Source organism: Paramisgurnus dabryanus, chromosome 24 (assembly GCF_030506205.2).
Source record: "Paramisgurnus dabryanus chromosome 24, PD_genome_1.1, whole genome shotgun sequence".
NCBI classification, from domain to species: domain Eukaryota; kingdom Metazoa; phylum Chordata; class Actinopteri; order Cypriniformes; family Cobitidae; genus Paramisgurnus; species Paramisgurnus dabryanus.
In genome coordinates, this window is record NC_133360.1 from 7,646,111 (window position 1) to 7,668,219 (window position 22,109).

The window sequence follows — 22,109 nt, forward strand, 5'->3', positions numbered from 1 at the left end:
AACAGACCCTTGAGAGCTGTACACTGTTGGTTAAACAAATATTTGAATGCAAGGTGCCAAATTTGCAAGTTTTCTGCTCTGTCAACTTCATAAATAAGAGTAAATCGAATGCACCCGGTCCTGAAGTGGCGTGAGATGCCCGGGCATGTTACCTTCAGTGATGGCTCCTTTAAGCAGTTGCTCCCCCTGCTGGAGATCCGATGTGTCTCCTCGCAACAGCAAGCGAGAGCGAGTGCTGATGTCCTCCACGCCGGCCACAGATTCAGCCAGCTCTGCGAACAACTGCAGTTTATCTGCGAGGCTCCGAGTGATCTCGGCGTCCTTTAACATCAGGCGCTCTATGAGAAAATGTAAACGTGAAATAAGCTTTTTTAATATAATATAAACAAGAAGACAATTCATGTGGTGTGTGTGTGTGTGTTTAGGTTAAACAAGTACGCCATCTAGTGACCATAGATGCTAAAACTTTAACTTTATCAGGATACCCATAGCTCTCTGATGAAATTTAACATAAAACTAGAGAACCATCATAGCCAAAATATAGTAGCTGTGGTTAAATCATTCAAGTTGTAAAATAAAATTAAACTAGTTTAACAAATGTTAAAGGTTTATGTAAAATAGCATCATGCTGTTCTCAAATCAGCAGAAAAACTTGTATAGTTGTATAAACAATGCATCTATAAGTGGAGTTTTACCATGATACTCTCTGAATCTGGCAACCCTTGCCTCCTCTTCCTCACTAAACAGCCTCTCCTCTGTGTGTGGACAGCTGAAGAAGAGAAACAGAGATGAAGAACGACAAAAAAAAAAAAGAAAGATATACAACGTGTTTAGGGTTGCACACACCTCTCAACGGCCTGCCGGATGTTCGTGATCCAGGTGTTGCGTTCTTCTTTCGATGCCGTGTGGATCTCGTACATCTCGGGTCGGTTGGAGGAGGCGCAGATGAGGAACATGGCACGCTCCTCGTGAGCAACTTCTCGTACGATCAGCTTTTGCAAGGAGATTACCGACGGCTTGTTGTCCTGGTGAAGAAAAAGAAACGGACCTGTTTGTTTTTGTTTCGATTAACTGTGACGATTAGATGATGATGTTGAAATCATACTCACCACAGTGGAAAACATGTATCTCTGATCCTTTTCTTGCAGCAGGACGAGAACGTCGGTCAGCAGTAGAGCGAGAATATCTAAATGGAGAAAATAAAATATGTTTTTAACTATTAAATAAACAAACTGTTTTGACCACCAGCCTAATAGGCCTGTCTAGGTCCCCCTTTCTGCAAACACACATGCAGAGGGGTCATAGTGGACCAATCACAGCGCTTGGGGTCCGCGTAGAACTGACGCGCTTTTAAAAATCGGGCGAGGTGCACGACAGGCTACATATAACCTATGGCATAGACCTTATGCACGACTATAAATTGGACTTTAGACAGGTGGTCATAATGTTATGGCTGATCGGTGTATGCATTACCTTTGAGTCGCCCGGACGCGGCTTTCCAGTACACCGTGCCTTCACACAGTAGCATGCGGCGACCCTGACACAGATCCTCTTTACGAAAAACACGCCCGTCCTTTATTTTTCCATGGGACTTGGGCTCCATCTTGGAGGAGATCTCCCTGAGCCGAGATTCCTTCTCATAGAGATTGACCTGACCGTCCACATGCACGATAACGTCCTTGATCAGGCCGAGAGCTTCTGCCAGACCTTCGTGTTCCTCTGTGCCTGCTATAAAGACATGGTAATGCATTCAGTTTTAAGATACACAGATTCACTTACATCCTATGATGGAGGTTAGCAACATGGTAAGGTGTTCAGCATGGTCGCCCATCCATAGTTAGGTGGTTTAACAGTGTGGCCCACAACATCAATACTTTACAGAGAACAGCTTAGACTAATATACAGTACTGTGCAAAAGTCTTATGTCACTATGCCGCCATTAGATTTGTTTTTGCAATGGTATAGTGATCATATATAATTATTTTATATGTCTCTTTATTAAAATACAAAATGTATTAAAATATGACCCATATGTGCACAATGCTACTGGTTCGAAATAACGTTCAACCTTCTGTGTTGTGTAGGATTCGCTCCACAAGAACCGGGTACTTGGTGATTCGCTGCGTCACCAGAAGGATGCATTCTGGAACGCCCAACCGTCTCACGATTGACAAATTGCTTATTTTCTGAAATGCAAAATGAAGATTTAAAAAGTGCTGGCACATTTGAACACTCAAGTGTATAAGATTTATTATATTCGAGCTTTACATACCTTCATGAGATTCTGGAACTTCTTGTTGCTCTGCAGTTGTTCTTTGTAATAGTTTACGGCTTCAGTGTGGCGACTGCAGAAATCCCCGTAACATTCCTTCATTCGTTCTCCAAGCTCTCCAGAAAACTGCGAAATGGTCAAATAAAGAAATATCACAAACTTTTAGGTAACCCAAAATGACCCATCATTAAAATTGCCTTTACAAATATGTAACATAAAAAAAATAAAATTAAGACCGCTAGTGCACAGTCAGGGGCATAGCATGTTGGCACAGTATGGCACAAGCATGGAGTAGGAAGTGTTTGGTTGGTACCTGGGATATAAGGATATCTGAGAGTTTCTGGATAGCGTAGTCGTGTTCGCTGCCCGTCTGCAGGGACTCTGCCCGTCGCTCCCTGAGGCGGGACAGGAAGTGACTGTGCAGCTCCAGCAGGTTGTCTAGCTGAGGAAACAGACAGTCCAACCTCCTGTCGTCCATCTGTAAGGTCTCCCGCATCTCTCGGGCATACACGCGCTGCATGATCTTCAGCGTCCTCACGTGATGCATCTCCGTCTGGATGAGCTCTGAAAATATATTATTATTACTTTTTAAATGACTCGCTAACAAATGTTACATAATGAAAATTTATAACACATAATGTTACTTTCCAAACTAGGCCTGCATAACGATTAATCGTGACTAATCGTTTGCAGAATAAAAGTTTTTGTTTAAATCATATATATGTGTGTGTGTGTGTGCGTGCGTGCGTGCGTGTGTGTGTGTGTATAATAATTATGTATATTTAAACACACACATAGGCATGTATCATTTTAAGAAAAATATATTTATATAATATAAGTAGGGCTTTCAAAAGATTAATCGCGATTAATCGCATACAAAATAAAAATTTGTTTTTGCATAATATATGTGTGTGCACTGCGTGTAATTATTTTGTATATATAAAAACACACATGCATGTATGTATGTAAGAAACATTTAGATGTATATGTTAATATTTATTAAGATTTGAATATATTTTATGTTATAAATAAATAAATAAAAAATACATAAAAATTCTCTTACACCTATACACACATGCATGTATAATTTTAAGAAAAATATTTTAAATATTATTAAGTAGGGCTGTCAAAAGACTAATCCCGATTAATCGCATACAAAAAAAGTTTGTTTTTGCATAATATACGTGTGTGCACTGTGTGTAATTATTTTGTATATATAAATACACACATGCATGTATGTGTTTAAGAAACATTTACAATTAAATATTTATTAATATTTGAATTAATATATAAATAAATAAATAAATAAATACAAATAAAACATAAAAATATTATTCAATTTATATATGTATGTGTATATATGTATACATACACAAATACATAATATTACACACAATACACACAAATATATTAAGCAAAACAAACTTTTATTTTGTATGCAAAAATCATGATTAATCTTTTGACAGCTGTAATTTTAAGTATTTATAATTGATTCATAATCCGTAAACGATTAGTCACGATTAATCGTTATGCAGCCCTACTCCAAACAAATAAAACACTAGCTTAGTTTCCATTACCATTCAAAAATTAATGGCAAAAAATTTTTTTGCGCTTGGGCGACGTGTTTTTTCAAGCAATTCAAAAGGAGTCTCTCGCAAAGCTGCAACGGAAACCTTTTAATTTGCATTACAGGTCATCTGACGTACGTAAAAGTCACATGATCATTCTTTAAATGTGGCACAGTATGCTTGTTTGGAGGCAAGACAGTAAAAGTTAGGGGCATCACAAGAACCGACATGCGCATGATATCAAAATACCTTGAGAGTGATTCGGGAGTCGACTGCTCTGTATGCTTAAGTCGCTCTCGTGGTATTTTAATGTCACCCGCATGTTGGTCTGCTTGGCGCCTTATGAAGTCAAACAGACTCGTCGCCATAGTTTTTGAGAAAAGACGTAACAAAATTACGTTTTAGTGCCTCCAGAAAAACGCGATTATGCGATTCAATGCATAATCAGCCAAACTGCATATTTATGCGGGGGCCGCATTTTTAAAATACGCTGCACTATTTTTTGCTCGCAAAATATGCAGGGCTTGCATGATTTTTGCCCGCAACAATTACAAAAAACCTTGCGTTTTTCTGAAAGGACTGGCTTAACATTGGTTAATGTAAACCCTATCATTTTTATAAAAGATTTTTCGTCGACATTTAGAAAATAACGCGCTTAAGATTTGCACAAATATTTAGTCGAAACGCAGCTACTGATGATTTAAAATTATTTTATTATCAGTATTATAATTATTTGATTTTATTTGAATAAAAGAGACGAGTAACTTGTTTGCAGTCTGTTAATGCTATTAAGAAATGCAACATCCACTGTGGCAACCTGCATGAATAAAAGGTGTTGAAAGCAGGTGCATAGTTGTGAAAATAGCACAAACCATATATAACATCCTGTATCTTGATCATTTCCTTAGACTGCGTCTTTAAGAAGTTGTTATCCACGGCCAGACTCCAGGACTCCGCCTCGAAGTCCTGCATGATAGCGTCCAGCTCTCCTCGCAACGTGGTGTAATACGCATCTGAACACAACAACAAAATCAATACATTTACAATGCATCCTGCAATCACTTAAAAATCACACAATCGGGGTGTCATCTTCTCACCTTCGACTATAAGGGATTCGGGCGTTGAAGAGACGAGAGACACCGTGTCCTCAGCCGGGCGCTTCACTCTGAATGCGTCGACCTCGTCCATCTCTCCTGCGACAGAGCTGTCGGAAAACATGAGCGTGCAAGACCGGCAGTAATTATGAGAGAACCTTCTCCATGAGCATCTTAAAGTCTCAATCTATGCCAATATGAGATGAATAGCAAACCGAATGCAACAGCAAACACAAATGTGTTGGGTGTAAACGACAACATGCAACTTATTTAGAAATATTGTGTTTTTATGACTGATAGTAGGAAATGTACATTAAATCATTTGCATTGCAAAACAAAATTTTGTTATCTCTGTATGGTATCAGGGTTTATAAGACCCAGACTCACCCGCTATTGCTGCTGTTCTGGCTTGCTGTGGGGTTGCTAGAGGTGGCAGGTTGGGCGCTGTGTCCTTTAGGTGGAACGGTCATACCTGTAGCGCACCGAGACGTTCGGGATGAGCCATCGGACGTGGGCGTCTGGGCGGAGCAGTTCTCTCTCAGAGCTGCTGGCAAACGAGAAGAGTTAGAGCGATAACAGTGCCTCAAAACCGAGCGAGGCAGCGTCTCGAGGACACGGCACGTGAGCAGGTCTCGGTGGAGGAGGACTCGAACCCCGAGCCGGCTGGACAGACCCCAGGAGGCCGGTGGATGAGCAGGTTTTCTCTGAGAACCACGGACTCTGGATAGAGCCAACGCCATGGTGTCTGAATCAGAGGTGATGGCACCGCAGACAGCGCAGTGTGAATGAACGGCTGTTATTTGTGGAGGGTTGGCTTTATAAAGTGGGTTCTAGAACTCACGCATGCCCATTTGCGGTCAAATCTCTCTCCTCGCCTGCCTCCTGTTGCGCCTGAAGATGTTTTGATTGAGCGGGTGAGAGTCAGTGTCTCACAACCAGATTAGAGAGATCAAGCAAACTATTAAGACCTGCTAGTACCTGATGGTTAATAACCAGCTACTGCGGATAAACTTCACCACTGGTCCATGCAATCTCATTTTTACCAAACATAGTAATATTCTGATATTATATTAAACATATGTTTGATACAAATAGATGTGACCCAGCCTGTGCATTTTTTTATTTACTGTATTCAACATCAAATCATCCTACATAATGGAAAAACCCTTGACCCAGTAAGGTCATGTCAAAGACTGAAATTAAAGTAAAATTTATTATTAAAATCAAACTTTGATGCTCCTAATCTTATCAATTGAATTAGACTTTATCTTGGATGCATTTGGCAGACGCTTTTATCTAAAGCAACTTTCTGTGCATCCAAGCTATACATATATATTTTTTGTAAGTATGCATGTTCTCTGGGGTTTAAACCCAAAACCTTTGCGTTGCTAATGCAATGATATACCAGCTGAGCTACAGCAATATCACTAATTTGTTGTAAAAAATTATGAACCAATGCAGATTTATGTAATTTCCTGTAAAGGATTAATAAAGTATTACTTATTTAACAAATATTTAGTAAACAAGTGCACAAAACCATATCGAAAAAATAAATAATTAATAATAATTAATCATTATTAATAATATAATTAAGAATAATAAATATGGTAAACAATTAACCTAAAAATAAACAAATTGTTGATAAAAAATATATGAAATTTTATTCAAGCAGATGAACTTCTAGAAGCATCATGACATTTCCAGATCTTTTCTGCTGGGAAGTGTTATCCAGGGATCTTAAAGCAATTACCAGCTCGATCATGGCCACAGTGGGAGGTGTTTAACAAGACACCCTGAGCCTGCGGTAATCACCACAACGCACCACGGTGTCCGGTGGCTTATCAGAGCGTACAGAGGGCTCGTCCGGTCTTATTCCACAACCAAATCACCAACATCTAACCTGATGAGTTACCCAACTCGCTGTGACTTAATTTTCAATCAATTAAGTGTGATTTGTAGGGCTGTGCAATTAATTTCGATTTTTGCACATTTCGATTGCAATCTCTCATTACGATTTTTGTTGTAATTACAGCACGTCATAAGTAACTGCACTGCTGCACTTCTCTCTCTCTCTTTTGCACGTGCTCTCGCATCTGTCCAAACACAAAGTAGTAATCCTTTTGTATTTGTTAAGCCTTATGCGTTTAAGCGAGCTGAGGCAAACTATACGTAAAATATAATCAGCTGCATCGTGGCGACTCGTTTTCTCTCTCGCACGTGCAGAGAGCTGCGCTCTCGCATCTATACGAAGTCAGATCACTAGGTAGTAATCCTGTTTATGTTTGTAAAGTTATATGTATTTCAAGTGAGCTGAAGCAAAACTATCCCTCGTGTTTAAAATATGAATATATATTTACATTAGGGATGCTTAACGATTAATCGCGATTAATCGTTAGCAGAATAAAAGTTTTTGTTTACATCAACTATGTGTGTGAACTGTGTATAATAACTTTGTATAAATAAATGTACACATGTGCATGTATATTTTTTAGAAATGTTTACATGTGTATACATTTGTATATTTATGTATAATTTATATTATATATAAATACTTAATATATAAATTTTTTTCTTAAAATTATACATGAATGTGTTCATATTTATATATACATATTTATTATACACAGTTTACACACATATGTGATGTAAACAAAAACTTTTATTCTGCTAACGATTAATCACGATTAATTGTTAAGCATCCCTAATTTACATGCATGTTTTTAAAGTCATTAAGTACTCATATTAAATAATCAGGATTATGATTTTCCCATAACCAAGCAGACCTATTGATTTGCATGCGAGCTAACTATCACTTTGACCAAAAAGCCCTTCGTTCATAATGTTTAAATGCAAGAAAATATGAAAAACGATCAAATCACTAAATTAACTCATGGTATTTTTATAGACTGTAAAAAAAGATAGATGACGTGATGGCGCTTCCTTAAATTGCAATGAACTGAACGTAAAATGTCAGACGATGGGCGCTGACATGTAACGCAAAAACGTCAGTTTGGAGCCAGGGTATGCGCAGAAGGAAGCGGAGGTGGAGCCACAGTATGAAACTTCCGCATTGAAAGTCTTATTTGACTGACTTGCTAAAATAAGTTAAATTAAATACAACTAATTTTGTCGGTGTGAAATAACGCAGTAATCGAGAATTAATAGTTAGTTATATATTTAATCTTTCCTTGAAGCTCCGATAGTCTGCTCAGAGAACCTGTCAATCACAAATGTCAATCATAACGACTAGGGATGGGCATGATTAATCGACAATCGATAATTGATCGTTAAGAATTTAGTCGATGACGTTAATTTGTTATTGATTAATCGAATACTTTTTTTTAATCTAATGCAGGTTGCGTTGCCTAGCGTAGCGTGTGTCTTGAAGCAATTAAATGAATTTCACTGTGTGGCAGCAATTCAACATTTTACCACCAGGGTGCAGTATTTGACACCATACTCCGTTATCTATGACCTTCCGTGTTTTGATTTCAAAAAAATAATCATGAAGAGGTCATGATTTTTTGGAACAAATGAGGTCTCTGTTTAAGAATGCGGCTCGCAGCTGCAGGTTCCGCTGCTTTAGAGCACCGCATATTCAAGCGCATATATGTTCCGTTTGTCTAACTAAATGTAGTTTAACTGTTTGGCACAAGTTGATCTTGTAATAAAGGTTTCATGGAGGAAAACACGCTGTATTTTTGTATTCAACATTTTTGAATTATAAAAGTTAAATAATTATTTTTTATTATAAAAATATTAATGATTAATCGATAGTCGATCGTTAATTCTCCCGACAATCAACTAAAAAATTTTTATCGAATGGCCATCCCTAATAACGACACGCCCCGTATCAATAGCATCAAATTACTAGCTAAAATGAAACTCATCACAAAAATGAACAATTGAACATATATCAGCATGATAACAACTACCTTAAAGGACCAAAACCATCTTTTGAAAAATTTAAATTTTATTTGACCCGAATCCCGTTTGTTTGCATGGTTTATGACTTGCACTGCAGCCAGCCACCAAAGCGCGATCAAAGAGCCAGCAGCTTCACTTTCAAGATGTATGAGGCACACGATGTATTTATAAATCAACAGAGATATTTCACCATGCCAAATGCTGCAGCGACTTCTGTGTTTTAGACATCAGTGGTACAAAAAACTGATTCGTAAACCTTCCAACTTAGTCAACATAATATTTTGTTGCATGTTTGCTATTTTTGCTAGAGACACTCTCAAAAACACTTCCTATTTTTCACGCTGATATTCACAAGTGATATATTAAAATGTCACAAATAGAGCTCCTGCAGTCGTTGTCATGCAACCTAAACTCTGCCCTTTTGACACGCAGCCGTAGAGCGCTTGAGAGCTGTAGCATTGATAGGTATCGATAGTGGGTGAACAAAAATTTTAAACCAACTATTTCAACATGTTGTATAAGGGTTTTATATTAAATAGTAACCCTGATATGACATGAAAGAGTCATTACATAATAGCTCCCGGGCTGTCCTTGCCTGCCAGTATGGTGGCGTAAACAGAATGTCTTTATTCATAAATACGTCCTCATCGGTGTCAAATGACCTCTGCCAGTGAACTAACTTTTCTTTTTAAGCTTAGAATTTCTTCTCTTTACTTACATTGAACGGGTAAATCCAAGGAAACTTCCATGTCATTCTGCCATACTGATAAACTATAATAGCAGAGAGGGACAAAAAGCACTAGCCTACCAACGTCTTTCCACAACGCGTTTTCATTCGGAACAAGTGAAGTATCTGAAACGGACAAGGAGATCAGTGATCACATGACGGCTACCGTAGTTGCAACACGCATTTGGAAAAGCGAGGCGCTAGAGAGCGCTGTTAGCTTGAATGCAAAATAGAATTTCACCACTAGATGGGGGTAAATCCTACTTATTGTCCCTTTAAAGGAAAACACCACCGTTTTCCAATATTTTACTATGTTCTTACCTCAACTTAAACGAATTAATGCATCCCTATCTTTATCAAATGCGTGCACTTAATCTTTGTACAGTGCGTTGTGAATGTGTTAGCATTTAGCCTAGCCCCATTCATTCCTTAGGATCCAAACAGGGATGAATTTAGAAGCCACCAAACACTTCCATGTTTTCTCTATTTAAAGACTGTTACATGAGTAGTAACATGAGTAAGTATGGTGGCACAAAATAAAACGTGGCGATTTTTTAAGTGGTTAAAAAATGAAAACTATATTGTATGGCGGAAGAGCACTTAGTTTTCAGCCATTCCGCCATACAATATACTTCTCTTTTTTTCCCGCTTAAAAAAATCGCCACGTTTTATTTGTACGCGCTGTACAAAGATTAAGTGCACGCATTAAAAAAGATGGGTTTGTATTATGCATGCGCTCAATGAACGCAGGGTTTTAAAAAGTACAGTACGCACTCTTCTGATGACGAACATTCCATCACATGCACGCGGACCCTTACGTACGCATAAAAAGTGGACCATACTTGCGCCTTTATTTGTGAGTCACTTTCGATAAAAGATATTTTAGTATAATTAAACTGATTCATAAAATATTAGGTATTATCGCATCAGATTATTTACGAGGTTAAAGCATTTATCTTCAATATCGTGCAGGCCTACTCAAAAATCGAAAAGATTTATCAAGATTTTCCTGTTTCAACTGTGCAGCTTTCGGAGAATCACAGCAGGAGGAAGGGGCCCGACCCTCATAATTCTTCATCAGATTTGCGGGCTAATTAATTGGGGAACCATGATTAACATCTTAAGTGCTTCTCTGTGGGAGAAAGAACAACAGCCAGACGACCTTAATTTGCTATCAGGGGACTTCAATCTGCATCTGCCAGCCAAACATCTTTTAAACCGGCTGATCATATGAAGAAGAAGACAGCAAAACAAGCCCTGGGTAATTGTCTTCCTCCAGCTAAAATCATGCATGCATCTTTCAGACCACAGACTTGTTGCTTTTCAGCAGCGGTTGGAGTAAATAAATAAAAACTAATTCACATACAGTCACCTGTTAATTCAATATACTTAATTATTCGAGTAATAAACATAGAAATCATTTTACAAAACATTAGGTAATGCTATCGTTTATCACCAAGTCTTCACCCTAATTTTTATTGATGGCATTAAAGGGAAATTATTTTGCTCAATTGCTGTTTAATGTTGTTGTCGTCTTGTAACTCATTAGCAGAGCATTGCATTAGCAGCGCAAAACTTATGGCCTTAAATTCCCAGGAAACACATGCACTAATAAAACGCATACCACAATGTTAATCCCTTTGCATGCATGCACACATGCAGTTAATGTTAACATCGTCCTAATTAAGATCATCAGTTTATCATGCTAAATAAATATAAGTATAAAAACAACAAATACATTTATAATACAAATAGCAACCCTGCAACAAATGCAATATGTTACAGAAAATCTGATCACAAAATCACAACATTAACCTCATGCTAAACAATGACAGATGTGATAGTTATTCTGCATGCATGCTTACCTTGGTTATACGACTGAGCTGCAGAGGTTGATGTCTTCTGTACTGAATCCTTTGTCTGCGCACACAAAACAACAAATCTTTACTAACTGTACGGTTCGGGTTTATCATTAACAGCACAACATGTGCTCACACACCTTGCCACACCTGAGATAAACCAAAGATAAGACATACTTTGTTCGCTTTATATTTAGCATGTCAAGTGTTAAGTTTGAAACTATTAACCATCAAAAAACTTTTTCATATGTCTAATTGATCACTAAGCAATTTGTAGTGACTAAATATAGTCAAATTTTGGGTATAGTAACTAAATGTGATTTATTGAAATGAATCTTACCTTGGATTTACTGCTACACTCCGGCAACAGGGTCCGACAGCTCTTATGGACATTCACAGCACAGTCTAGCCATCAATGAGAAACCACCACAGTACAGAAAGAAACAGGTTAACGTTGTCCATTTCAGAACCAGTTTAGCTGCATTCAAGCTATTACTTAAAACAGATTGTAAATTTAGTCTTGGAGGAGGAGGAGGTGGTGGTGACGACGAGCAGGAAGGCTGCTGTTGCAACATAAAGGTTATATTGACACATAATACTGCTTTCCTCATAGCATTTTTAATCTGTACGAAGGAAACCACAAAGGAACCTGTATAAATAACTAGTTAAAGCGAACAAATCAAAAATGACTTGAGGTCAGTAACACTTTCGGTTCAACTATCTGTATTCAAATGCTTATCAGGCTCAGCCACTATCAGATACGAAACTGTAATGCAGCCCTGTCGGCAATTTTCCACTTTTGCCACTTAAAGCGACCGATTCCATCCATTTAGTCAAACCCAAACAAACAAAAAAAAACTAAACAAGCAAGGTTTTGATCAATGGATGAATCCTGATGGGACCTTCGACTACATCAGAGATGTTTTCCAGCAAAACAAAGCACAACATTCGATATAAGTTCCCATAAGTATAGTACACCCACAAAGAAAAAAATTCTTTCATAATTTATTCATCATCATGCCATCCTTGAGGTCTTATTTCCTTAAGTTGAACACAGGCAAATAGATTTTTATTAAATTAAAGTAACCATATAGGCCTAACATCCATCCAAGTAATTCAAATGACTCTGGTGGGTTAGTATATATTTTCTGACACATAACCAGGGTTTCCCGCAGCACTTTGCAGTCCGGGCGGCCCGCCTAAGCCGGGAAACCCTACCGCCTTAAATAGGTCATCCCTTAAAAAAAATTTGCATCTCGGATAATAGCGTGCCGAAATGAGAAAGATCCATCACTGTCTGTAGGATATCGAAGGATCTCGGAGAATAGCGCGGACACGCTTTGCACCGCGAGCGGGCATGCGCGCCACACGGCTTAAATGAGAAAGATGTGTTCCGGACCATCACTGTCTGGAGGATAACTAGCCAGTTGATAAAACATCTCTGAGAATAACGCGGACGCGCTTTACACCGCAAGCGTGCACGCGCACCACACGGCCTGTTATTGTATTACAGGGTTTCCCGCAGCATATTTCAGTTAAGGCGGCCCGCCTAAGCTTGAAAGCCCTACCGCCTTAACTAGGTAAAGAAAAAAAATGCTGCCCAAAAGGCCGTAAAGTGCATCTCGGAGAATAGCCTGTACGCGCATCACACCGCGAGCGGGGACGCGCGCCACACGGCCGAAATGAGAAAGACGTGGTTTGGACCGTCACTATCTGGAGGATAACTAGCCAGTTGATAAAACATCTTGGAGAATAGCGCAGACGCGCTTCACACTGCAAGCGTGCACGCGCACCACACGGCCGAAATGAGAAGACGTGGTTCTTCATGTCTGGAGGAAAGCCAGTTGATAAAACACGTGTCCGTGAGAACAGTAAGTGTACTTTGGGTTTCTTTAAGCCCGTTATTGTATTAGTCTATAGTTTTAAAGTATAGTTAGCTGGTGATTTTGTTGTTCGAGCAACCTGCTAGCTAGGTTTCACGTGCCTGTTGATTAGATTTATGTACATTATTTACATGCTACAGTAGTTATACTCCTTTAAGATAATGTAATTAATAGTGGGAAATAATCAATTTTTACAATTTTTGTGCTATCTATCATCGTTCGCCAGACGTTCTACAACATCTTCTTTAGTTTGTGTTTATTAACCCTTTAGTTTCACTTCATCACGCAGCTATTCCTGTAAGAGGTAAAAACATTTAATTCATTAATAATCTAGTATGTGTTCATTTTCTGTCATAGTTTCTGCAAAATTAAGTTTTATTTGAGTGTTTGTGCCATCCACTATCTGTTAGCATTATTAAAGGAATAGTCTACTCATTTTCAATATTAAAATATGTTATTACCTTAACTAAGAACTGTTGAATCATCCCTCTGTCATCTGTGTGTGTGCACGTAAGCGCTGGAGCGCGCTGCGACGCTACGATAGCATTTAGCTTAGCCCCATTCATTCAATGGTACCATTTAGAGATAAAGTTAGAAGTGACCAAACACATCAACGTTTTTCCTATTTAAGACGAGTAGTTATACGAGCAAGTTTGGTGGTACAAAATAAAACATAGCGCTTTTCTAAGCGGATTTAAAAGAGGAACTATATTTTATGGCGTAATAGCACTTTTGGGAGTACTTCGACTCGCCTGAAAAGTCCGCTCCCCTTCTCCCTCTCATAATGGGACAGGGAGGGTGTTACTGCGCAGAGTCGAAGTACTCCCAAAAGTGCTATCACGCCATAAAATATAGTTACTCTTTTAAATCCGCTTAGAAAAGCGCTATGTTTTATTTTGTACCACCAAACTTGCTCGTATAACTACTCGTCTTAAATAGGAAAAACGTTGATGTGTTTGGTCACTTCTAACTTTATCTCTAAATGGTACCATTGAATGAATGGGGCTAAGCTAAATGCTATCGTAGCGTCGCAGCGCGCTCCAGCGCTTACGTGCACACACACAGATGACAGAGGGATGATTCAACAGTTCTTAGTTAAGGTAATAACATATTTTAATATTGAAAATGAGTAGACTATTCCTTTAAGGCCATCTATATGCTGATGTACTCGGGTCTAAATTGCAAGACACAAAATCCACCAAACTACTGTGTGATTTCAGGGACTAGAACACACTTTTGGCATCCTTCACAAAAATCTTTGCTCAATTTAAATTCAGCTCAGTGTCAAGATCAAACAAAGTATTAGTTTCTGGATCATTAAAGGCTTGAAAACGGAAGAGGAAAACTGCTTCACAAGGAGCATTCGTAATCCTGTTTTCGAGTCACATGATCCGCTCACAGGAATGCGAAGGTGGGCCGAATGCGAACCCTGTTGTCCATTTCAGACGAAGACAAATAACAGCTTGTGTCAACAAACCACATGCAAATCAAAAAGTGGAGAGACTTGCGGCCGACTGGTTAAGTTTAGAGGGTGGACGGTCGGGCGAAATGGAGAATACAAACACAGATTCACTGAAGTGAACGGCTAACTGGCAAACTCAATCAGCAGCACGTGACTATTCAGACTTACATGCAGAAAAAACTGGCCAGAAAATCTATATCACGATAGGATTCGAAAAGCTGCATTTTAAAGAATAAAGGATATTCATATTGCTGTTCTTCAAACCTTTTCAGGTATTTTCATGATAATAAAGATTATGTATAATGATTATGTTTGACGAGTGTTGCTTTTTAAGGACTTAATGATCAAAAGCCGTAGTAAATGAAATAGTTGTGAATAATATTGGCAGTGCAATTCAGAATACTTATCGGCCACGTATTATTAGTGTATATCGGCATTTATCGGTGCACCCCTAATAAAGAATATGTTTAATGAATATGTTTGACAAGTGTTGCTTTTTCAAATGCTACTTAAACTAACAGTCATTTCAGATTGATAAGGACTTACTGATCAAAAGCCGTAGAACATGAAATAGCTGTGCATAATATCGGCGGCACGATTCAGAATTTAACCTATTATCAACCTATTTAGAAAACATGATGGCACACAATAAATGTACTCAATACTTTTGTTTATATAAATAAATATATCAATAAAATGAGTCCTAATGGCAATCTATAATCTAAAGTCACAGTGTTTGTTAAGGAAAGCATAAATACATGTCACTATTACACTTTATTGAAGGATGACACTGAGCCATATCTAGAGATCAGAATGTACAGCAATTCGGTTGTTAAGTCTGACGTCATGCGCCACTTGCGGGTCCAACCACTCAGATATGTCATAAAGAAACAAAAAAAAAAAAATCACTGCTATAATACACTCATATCATAATGAAAAACTACCAAAAACACCCAATCCTAATTTTTATCTTCATAACAAAATCCAAAATGGCCAGACATGGATTTATGGACGTGAATTTTTTATGAATTATTAATATATTGCTGTCTTTGTGTTTATACAATTTTTGCTTACATGTGTGCTATGAATAAGTAGTGCTCATAAATGGCTGTTTAGATGTGGTGCCTTGGAGCTGGAAAAGTCCTCACTTAACCAGCAGATAAACACCTGGGGGCGGGACCTTGGTCAATCACCTAGCAACCATCAACAACCCCCTTAAAAAGCACATAAGAACCCCCTGATAATATTAAGAGACACCCAAAACACCATAAGATTCTGGGAGAAAATGCTTAGACAAATAACCCCATACAACAACTAACTATTGGTTTACTACAAATAAAGATAAACAAGGGTAATGCTTACACCTCTATTTATTTATAAAAGATAAAACAGCATGGTTTTGATCTATTAACTGAACGTCCTTTATTTAACTTCATACTTTTTTATCATGCACCTGTTGAATTTAGATGTGCTATTTGGATGTTATAGTCAGACCATGGTAACCACAAGTTAACTACTGTATGGTTTTGCTAAACTAGCAATAGCTTAATCATGGCATTTGTAGTAAAACTGTGGTTATAAAAAAATCATAAACAGGGTTAATATACGTAGTTTTCCTATAATTAAACCATGGTTCGTTTTGTAAGGACACTTCACATTGTCATAGACGCACGTTTAGAGGACACTTTACGTCCTTATAATAATCTAATTCTAGTGATAAATGATGAACGGTTAGACGGTAACTTTAAATATATTAAATCCAAAAACAATTCACTGGCCCATTATAAAATTAAAGCAAGAAATCAGTAGTAAAACAACAATAACAAAAACTGAATGCTGTCGACCATGACGTAGAAGACGTAACGTTAGACATGCATCTGAAGCAAACCTGCACTTTGATATCATGTTAACTTTAATTAGCCAAATATATTTTATGTACAATAAAATAAAAGTCACCCAAATCATTAAAAGTCTCTGCTAATATTTAAACCCCAAAGTTATTTAAACTCCACAGTCACGCATAGCACGCGACTGACCCGGTTGACTAGCCAATCCAAACTAAACACAATGGACAGCTGACCTCGAAGCCTCTAAACTCAGCTCAACGTTAACTATTTTACCAAACCAATGACACAAAAACATGACGCGAGGAAAATAGACACTTAAAGCTCAAAATCACCCCGTGTGACTCAATGAAAGCAGTTCATAAAGAGTTCAAAAGCACCGTAGTCGCTGTATGTTTATTAGCTGTGCTAGCTCGCGCTGTGGAGAGAGACACCTGTTACACAAACTCACCGTTCCGCGGGAAACGCGCTTATGATGACGCCGCCGACGGACGCGTTACGTCTCCACGCATCACTTTAAAGATACTTCAGGGTTACTACGACGCCAGAGATCCCCAAAACACTCATTGCCTAGCAACCTAAAAACTGACGACAATCTCGAGCGCTGTATTTAGATGTGCACTGTCCCCGCTGACCGCCGCGCGGCATTGTGGGAGATGAGGCGCATTCCACAGGCTGCATCCCAGATTTAAAGAGATAGTACGTATGGATGAAAGAAGGGAAGAGGGTAATAAATGTAAGGTGGAGGGAATTAAAGAGGCAAGTTGTCACATGCATTTTATATTTTTGCGATTTTATACAATTTTCTGGCGGACAAAACAAATAGTTTGATATAGGGCTGTCATAATATCAGACCGACTACATGAATATTATAGCAAAAAAAAAAGGATTTAATATATTATCACGATTTGCAGTACTGTGCAAAAGTCTTAGGCCACCATGCCATAATAAGATTAGCTGTTTTTGCAATGTTATAGGGATCATATAATATTGTTTCTCAGTCACTTTAATAGAATACATCCAGAAAAAATAGGAAATGTGTACATAATATTTACAAATTAATAAAAATGTAAGTTGATGTGTCAAGTTTTTAGGGTTAACTCCCCTTAGAAGACATTAGGCCTGACATTGTTTTGTATATAATTCCTATATTTTCTGTTTGTATTTTAATAAAATAGATTGAAAAATAAATATGGATGGACATTAAAACATCAAGTCTGGTGGTGGTGGCCTAATGCTGCGTTCACACCAGCCGCGGTAGAGGCGTCAGGCGTTAGTGATTTCAATGTTAAGTCAATGTGAAGACGCATTGACGCATGTCAGGAGGTCTCGCGGCGCAAATGAGGCGTTTAGTGCGGTGCGGTAGACGCGATTCATTCGCACATTTAGTTCGCGCAAATATTTGGCGGAAAAACTTGCTCCGTTAACCAATCAGGAGCTTGCTCTAGTAGTGACTTTATTACAGAAAGTAATAAATTCAGAGTCGTAGAAGCCCCTCCCATGACGAGAATTTCCGTGTGAATGTCTCGATGACTAGAATTTCACGCGTTGCTTTCATGCACGAATGTTCAACGTGATTTTAACGGCTCAAACGCGGCTGGTGTGAACCCATGGTAAGGAAAAAAAAATGCTATCAGTCAAATTCATCTTGAATTTTGTTTATTTTTGCAAAAGGTAAAATATGATATTAATATGAAGTATTAAATAACCCATGAAAATTTATTTCATTTATTTACATTTCACAATTATCATCAATACTGTTATATTCGTGACACCCCTGGTTTGATATTATACAATTTTAAATTTTTTAATGTTTTATGAATTAGTTTTTTTCTCAAGAAAACCATATATATTTTCTATTGACAGCATCTATTAATATTTCCTATATCCATATAAAGTGATTAAAAAAAATCTATTATTGGTGATTAAAGGCGACCTGTGGTTCATGAATTTTTTTTAAAACAAAACAATAATTTTCTCATTAATGGTTATTTTTGTTTCAACTATTACATCGGTACACTTTCAAAAAGAAAGATACAAAAGCTGTCCCTGGGATGATACCTTTTAAAAGGTCCTAATATGTACCATTTCGGTACAGATATGTACCTCTGTGGCAGTGGTTTCTTAAACTTTTTCGCTGTGTGGCCCCCCTTGTGTACGGTGCATCCCTTTATGGCCCCCAAAATAAAATTTATGACATAAAACATTCCAAAAAGTACAATTTTAATTAAACAAAACATATTCAATTATGTTGGTTAGTTGGTTTATTTTTCTGAGGTTTAATTACACTGAATTTTTGATAAATTATATTTTATAAATGTATTTTATAAAATATCATTTTACTGGCCCCCCCTGGCCCCATCTCAAGGCCCCAGTTTGAGAACCACTGTGCACCTTTGAGGTACTAATATGCATTGCACTTTATTACCTTTATATGCTTTAAATACAAAAAAGGTACCACCCCAAGTGACAGCTTTTGTACCTTTTTCTGAGATTGTACTGGTGAATGGCTGTGACACTGTTTAGGACATTTATACAAAGGACAATTATATAGGACATTGGCCAGAAAGGTTCCCACTGCTTGGAAATCTGATGCTTAAGGGATATACATCAGGATGACTTGTTTAATAAGCAGCGCTGTATAAACAGTCGTGCATAACATTTCTAGTCACCACGAATGGCTTTACATGTACAACTGGTCCTAGGTGACTGTGTTTTTGTCACCTCGAATAAACTGTTTTGAGAAAGTGTCTCCTCCTTTCAATAAACTCCAGTGACACATGAACAATTCTAACTTCCTATTGACGCTGCCGTCTGATTGGCCGCCACAGTTCTAGTCACACATACGTTGCGTGTTACTGTGTAAGTAAAATTAGTGTTGAGACAAATTGCTTACTTTGCAGAAGAAAGTATTTAAAAATTAAACTCTTTCTTTCTTTCTTTATTCTGTACACCATTCCAACATCTATGGCTATATACATGGCAAGAACTGGTTAATCCATGCACCTTTATATCTAAAGGGAATAAAGTACCCATCTACTTTCAAATAAATAAAATGGTAATGAGGATATTTTCCCACAGTCTCAACAGCGAATGAGTAAGAGAGGTTAAAAAATGTATTACGGATGTTTCTGTTTCTCCTTTTCTGAATCTGAAACTGGGGCCCTGCTTAAATTTAAAAAGGCCAAATAGAGAAACAATGACCTAACTCACGTGCATTTCTTTAAGATAGTTACAAGACAAATATATATATATATATTTTGAGCAACGTCTGTAGCCAAAGAGTTTTGGAGCACTCTTGACTTCCATAGTATTTTTTCCTATGGAAGTCAATGGTGCCCCAAAACTTCAAAAACTCACAAAACCTTCCATTATGTTCAGCAGAACAAAGACATTTATACAGGTTCATAACAACTTGAGGGTAAATGATGCCAGAATTTTCATTTTTGGGTGAACTACCCCTTTAAATCACAATAGACATACTAGTTAAACATCCTCTTTTGAGTTCCCCAGCCACTTAGAAACCTGATAAAATCTTACTGTGAAGCACACAAAGCTGGTTGCAAAACAGCCAAAGCTCAAGCAACACTACACTATAAGATGAAACATCTCCAAGTTTAGGTCTTTGTTGATCCATGCAATACTTCCGGCACACATGCATTCATTAAAATATAACTATAATGCATCAAACGCAAAACCTTGAGAAAGTGTTTTGCCGCTGTGAAAGCAAGCAGCATGGTGTTTCGCGTGAGCAGCATGTGTGTTTTTGTGCCGGTGTGTTACTCACTCAAACACTGCAGGCCATGCTTTCTTTGTAGGCTTTTGCTGCACAGTGAACACGTTGCCCAGTTGGAAAAGGAGCCGGGCACAAGCTGGTGACCGCTGACGCTTACACGCCGCACCTTCTCGTAGTGTTGAAACTCTTTTTCTCTGTTTTTGTGGTGCTCTTTCTCACGGGTCTTACCCTGAAACAAGAGATTTAAAAATGTAAAGAACATCTGTGTACACTATGACAAGTCATACGTGACCCCAAGATTTCAAAAAAGAAATAAGAAATTGTATTTTGCATTATCGAAAGTATCTTTCAGATTTTTGCACTATGACTTTTAATAAGCATTATTATATACAATAATATATTATAAATAATTATATAAATAATAATAATAATTTAAATATACAACTTGGTCTTAAAGGGATAGTTCAACCAAAAAAGAAAATTAACTCATCATTTATTCACGCTTATGTTGTTACAAACCTGCATACATGTCTTTGTTTTGATGAACACGAAATAAGATATTTTGAGGAATGTTTGTAACCAAACCGTTCATAAGCCCCATTCACTTCCATAGTTTTTTTCCTACTATGGAAGTGAATGGGGCTCATTGGTTTAGTGACAAACATTCCTCAAAATATCTTCCTTTGTGTTTATCAGAACAAAAAAATGTATACAGGTTTGTAACAACATGAGAATGGGTAATTTCATTTCTGGGTGAACTGTCCCTTTAAAGACCCACTGACGTGTCATGAATGAGCAACTTTGTTTAATGCATTGACGTAATTTCTACTGAAACAGAAAGTTAAGGTTGGACATATAAAATGCTCTTCAAAGTTATATATTTATTTACTTAAATGGTACAGCAAAAATCTTGATAATTTCGAACATGCATTCATTTTTAAGACGTAAAGGGACACTCCACTTTTTTTGAAAATAATTTTCCAGTTCCCCTAGAGTTAAATATTTGATTTTTACCGTTTTGGAATCCATTCAGCTGATCTCCGGGTTTGGCGCTAGCACTTTTAGCATAGCTTAGCACAATCCATTGAATCTGATTAGACCATTAGCATCACGCTAGAAAATAACCAAAGAGTAATTTTTCATTTATCATTTTCCAAAAAAATATGGAAACTCTTTGGTTATTTTTGAGCATGATGCTAATGGTCTAATCAGATTCAATGAACTATGCTAAGCTATGCTAAAAGTGGTACCGCCAGACCCGGAGATTGGCTGAATGGATTCCAAAACTGTAAAAATCTAATGTTTAACTCTAAGGGAGTGTCCCTTTAATGAAAAAAACTTCTTTACTATATTTATTATATATCCAAAATCATTACCAATACTAAATGAACTGTTTAATAAACTGACCTTGCGCTTTGTCAAAAAAAGGTTTAAAGGTCAAAAGTTCTCCTTTGTTTGCATGAACTACAGTAGTTCAGTTTTGTATCTTTTGTAAAATTCAAAGCGTTTAACAAAAAGGGGGAAGTTTTAACGACGAAAACATTGCAGCATCGTTCTGCAGAAACACATGCAACAGAATTTTGCTCCGTGCATGAGTGATGTCATATTTACTTTGTCTTTGTTGAAGGATCCGGTCACTCGGTTCCTCAGAGAGCTGAGGGTGCGCTTGACTTTGGTGCCTTTTTCCGAACGTTCTGGTCGTTCCTCCTCTTCGTCTTCGTTTCTACAAATCACAAA

At 37.6% G+C, this 22,109-nt stretch overlaps 1 protein-coding gene across 3 annotated transcripts in view; it reads right to left on the reverse strand.

The window, feature by feature from the left end:
* arhgef18b (rho/rac guanine nucleotide exchange factor (GEF) 18b) overlaps positions 1-22,109 on the reverse strand; it is a 44,321-nt gene that overhangs the window by 15,762 nt on the left and 6,450 nt on the right. For 2 of the 3 annotated variants that reach the window (XM_065244538.2, XM_073813450.1), the window contains 15 exons: positions 21,984-22,095; positions 20,424-20,601; positions 11,788-11,852; positions 11,454-11,508; positions 5,322-5,481; positions 4,938-5,044; positions 4,713-4,853; positions 2,586-2,836; positions 2,273-2,398; positions 2,069-2,186; positions 1,474-1,728; positions 1,110-1,186; positions 847-1,025; positions 696-769; positions 153-338 (listed from right to left, as the gene is read on the reverse strand). In XM_065244538.2, coding sequence (XP_065100610.1) covers positions 153-338; positions 696-769; positions 847-1,025; positions 1,110-1,186; positions 1,474-1,728; positions 2,069-2,186; positions 2,273-2,398; positions 2,586-2,836; positions 4,713-4,853; positions 4,938-5,044; positions 5,322-5,481; positions 11,454-11,508; positions 11,788-11,852; positions 20,424-20,601; positions 21,984-22,095 — 2,084 coding nt within the window. The remainder of the gene's footprint in view (positions 1-152; positions 339-695; positions 770-846; positions 1,026-1,109; positions 1,187-1,473; positions 1,729-2,068; positions 2,187-2,272; positions 2,399-2,585; positions 2,837-4,712; positions 4,854-4,937; positions 5,045-5,321; positions 5,482-11,453; positions 11,509-11,787; positions 11,853-20,423; positions 20,602-21,983; positions 22,096-22,109) is intronic. The other variant, XM_065244540.2, reaches the window with a different exon arrangement.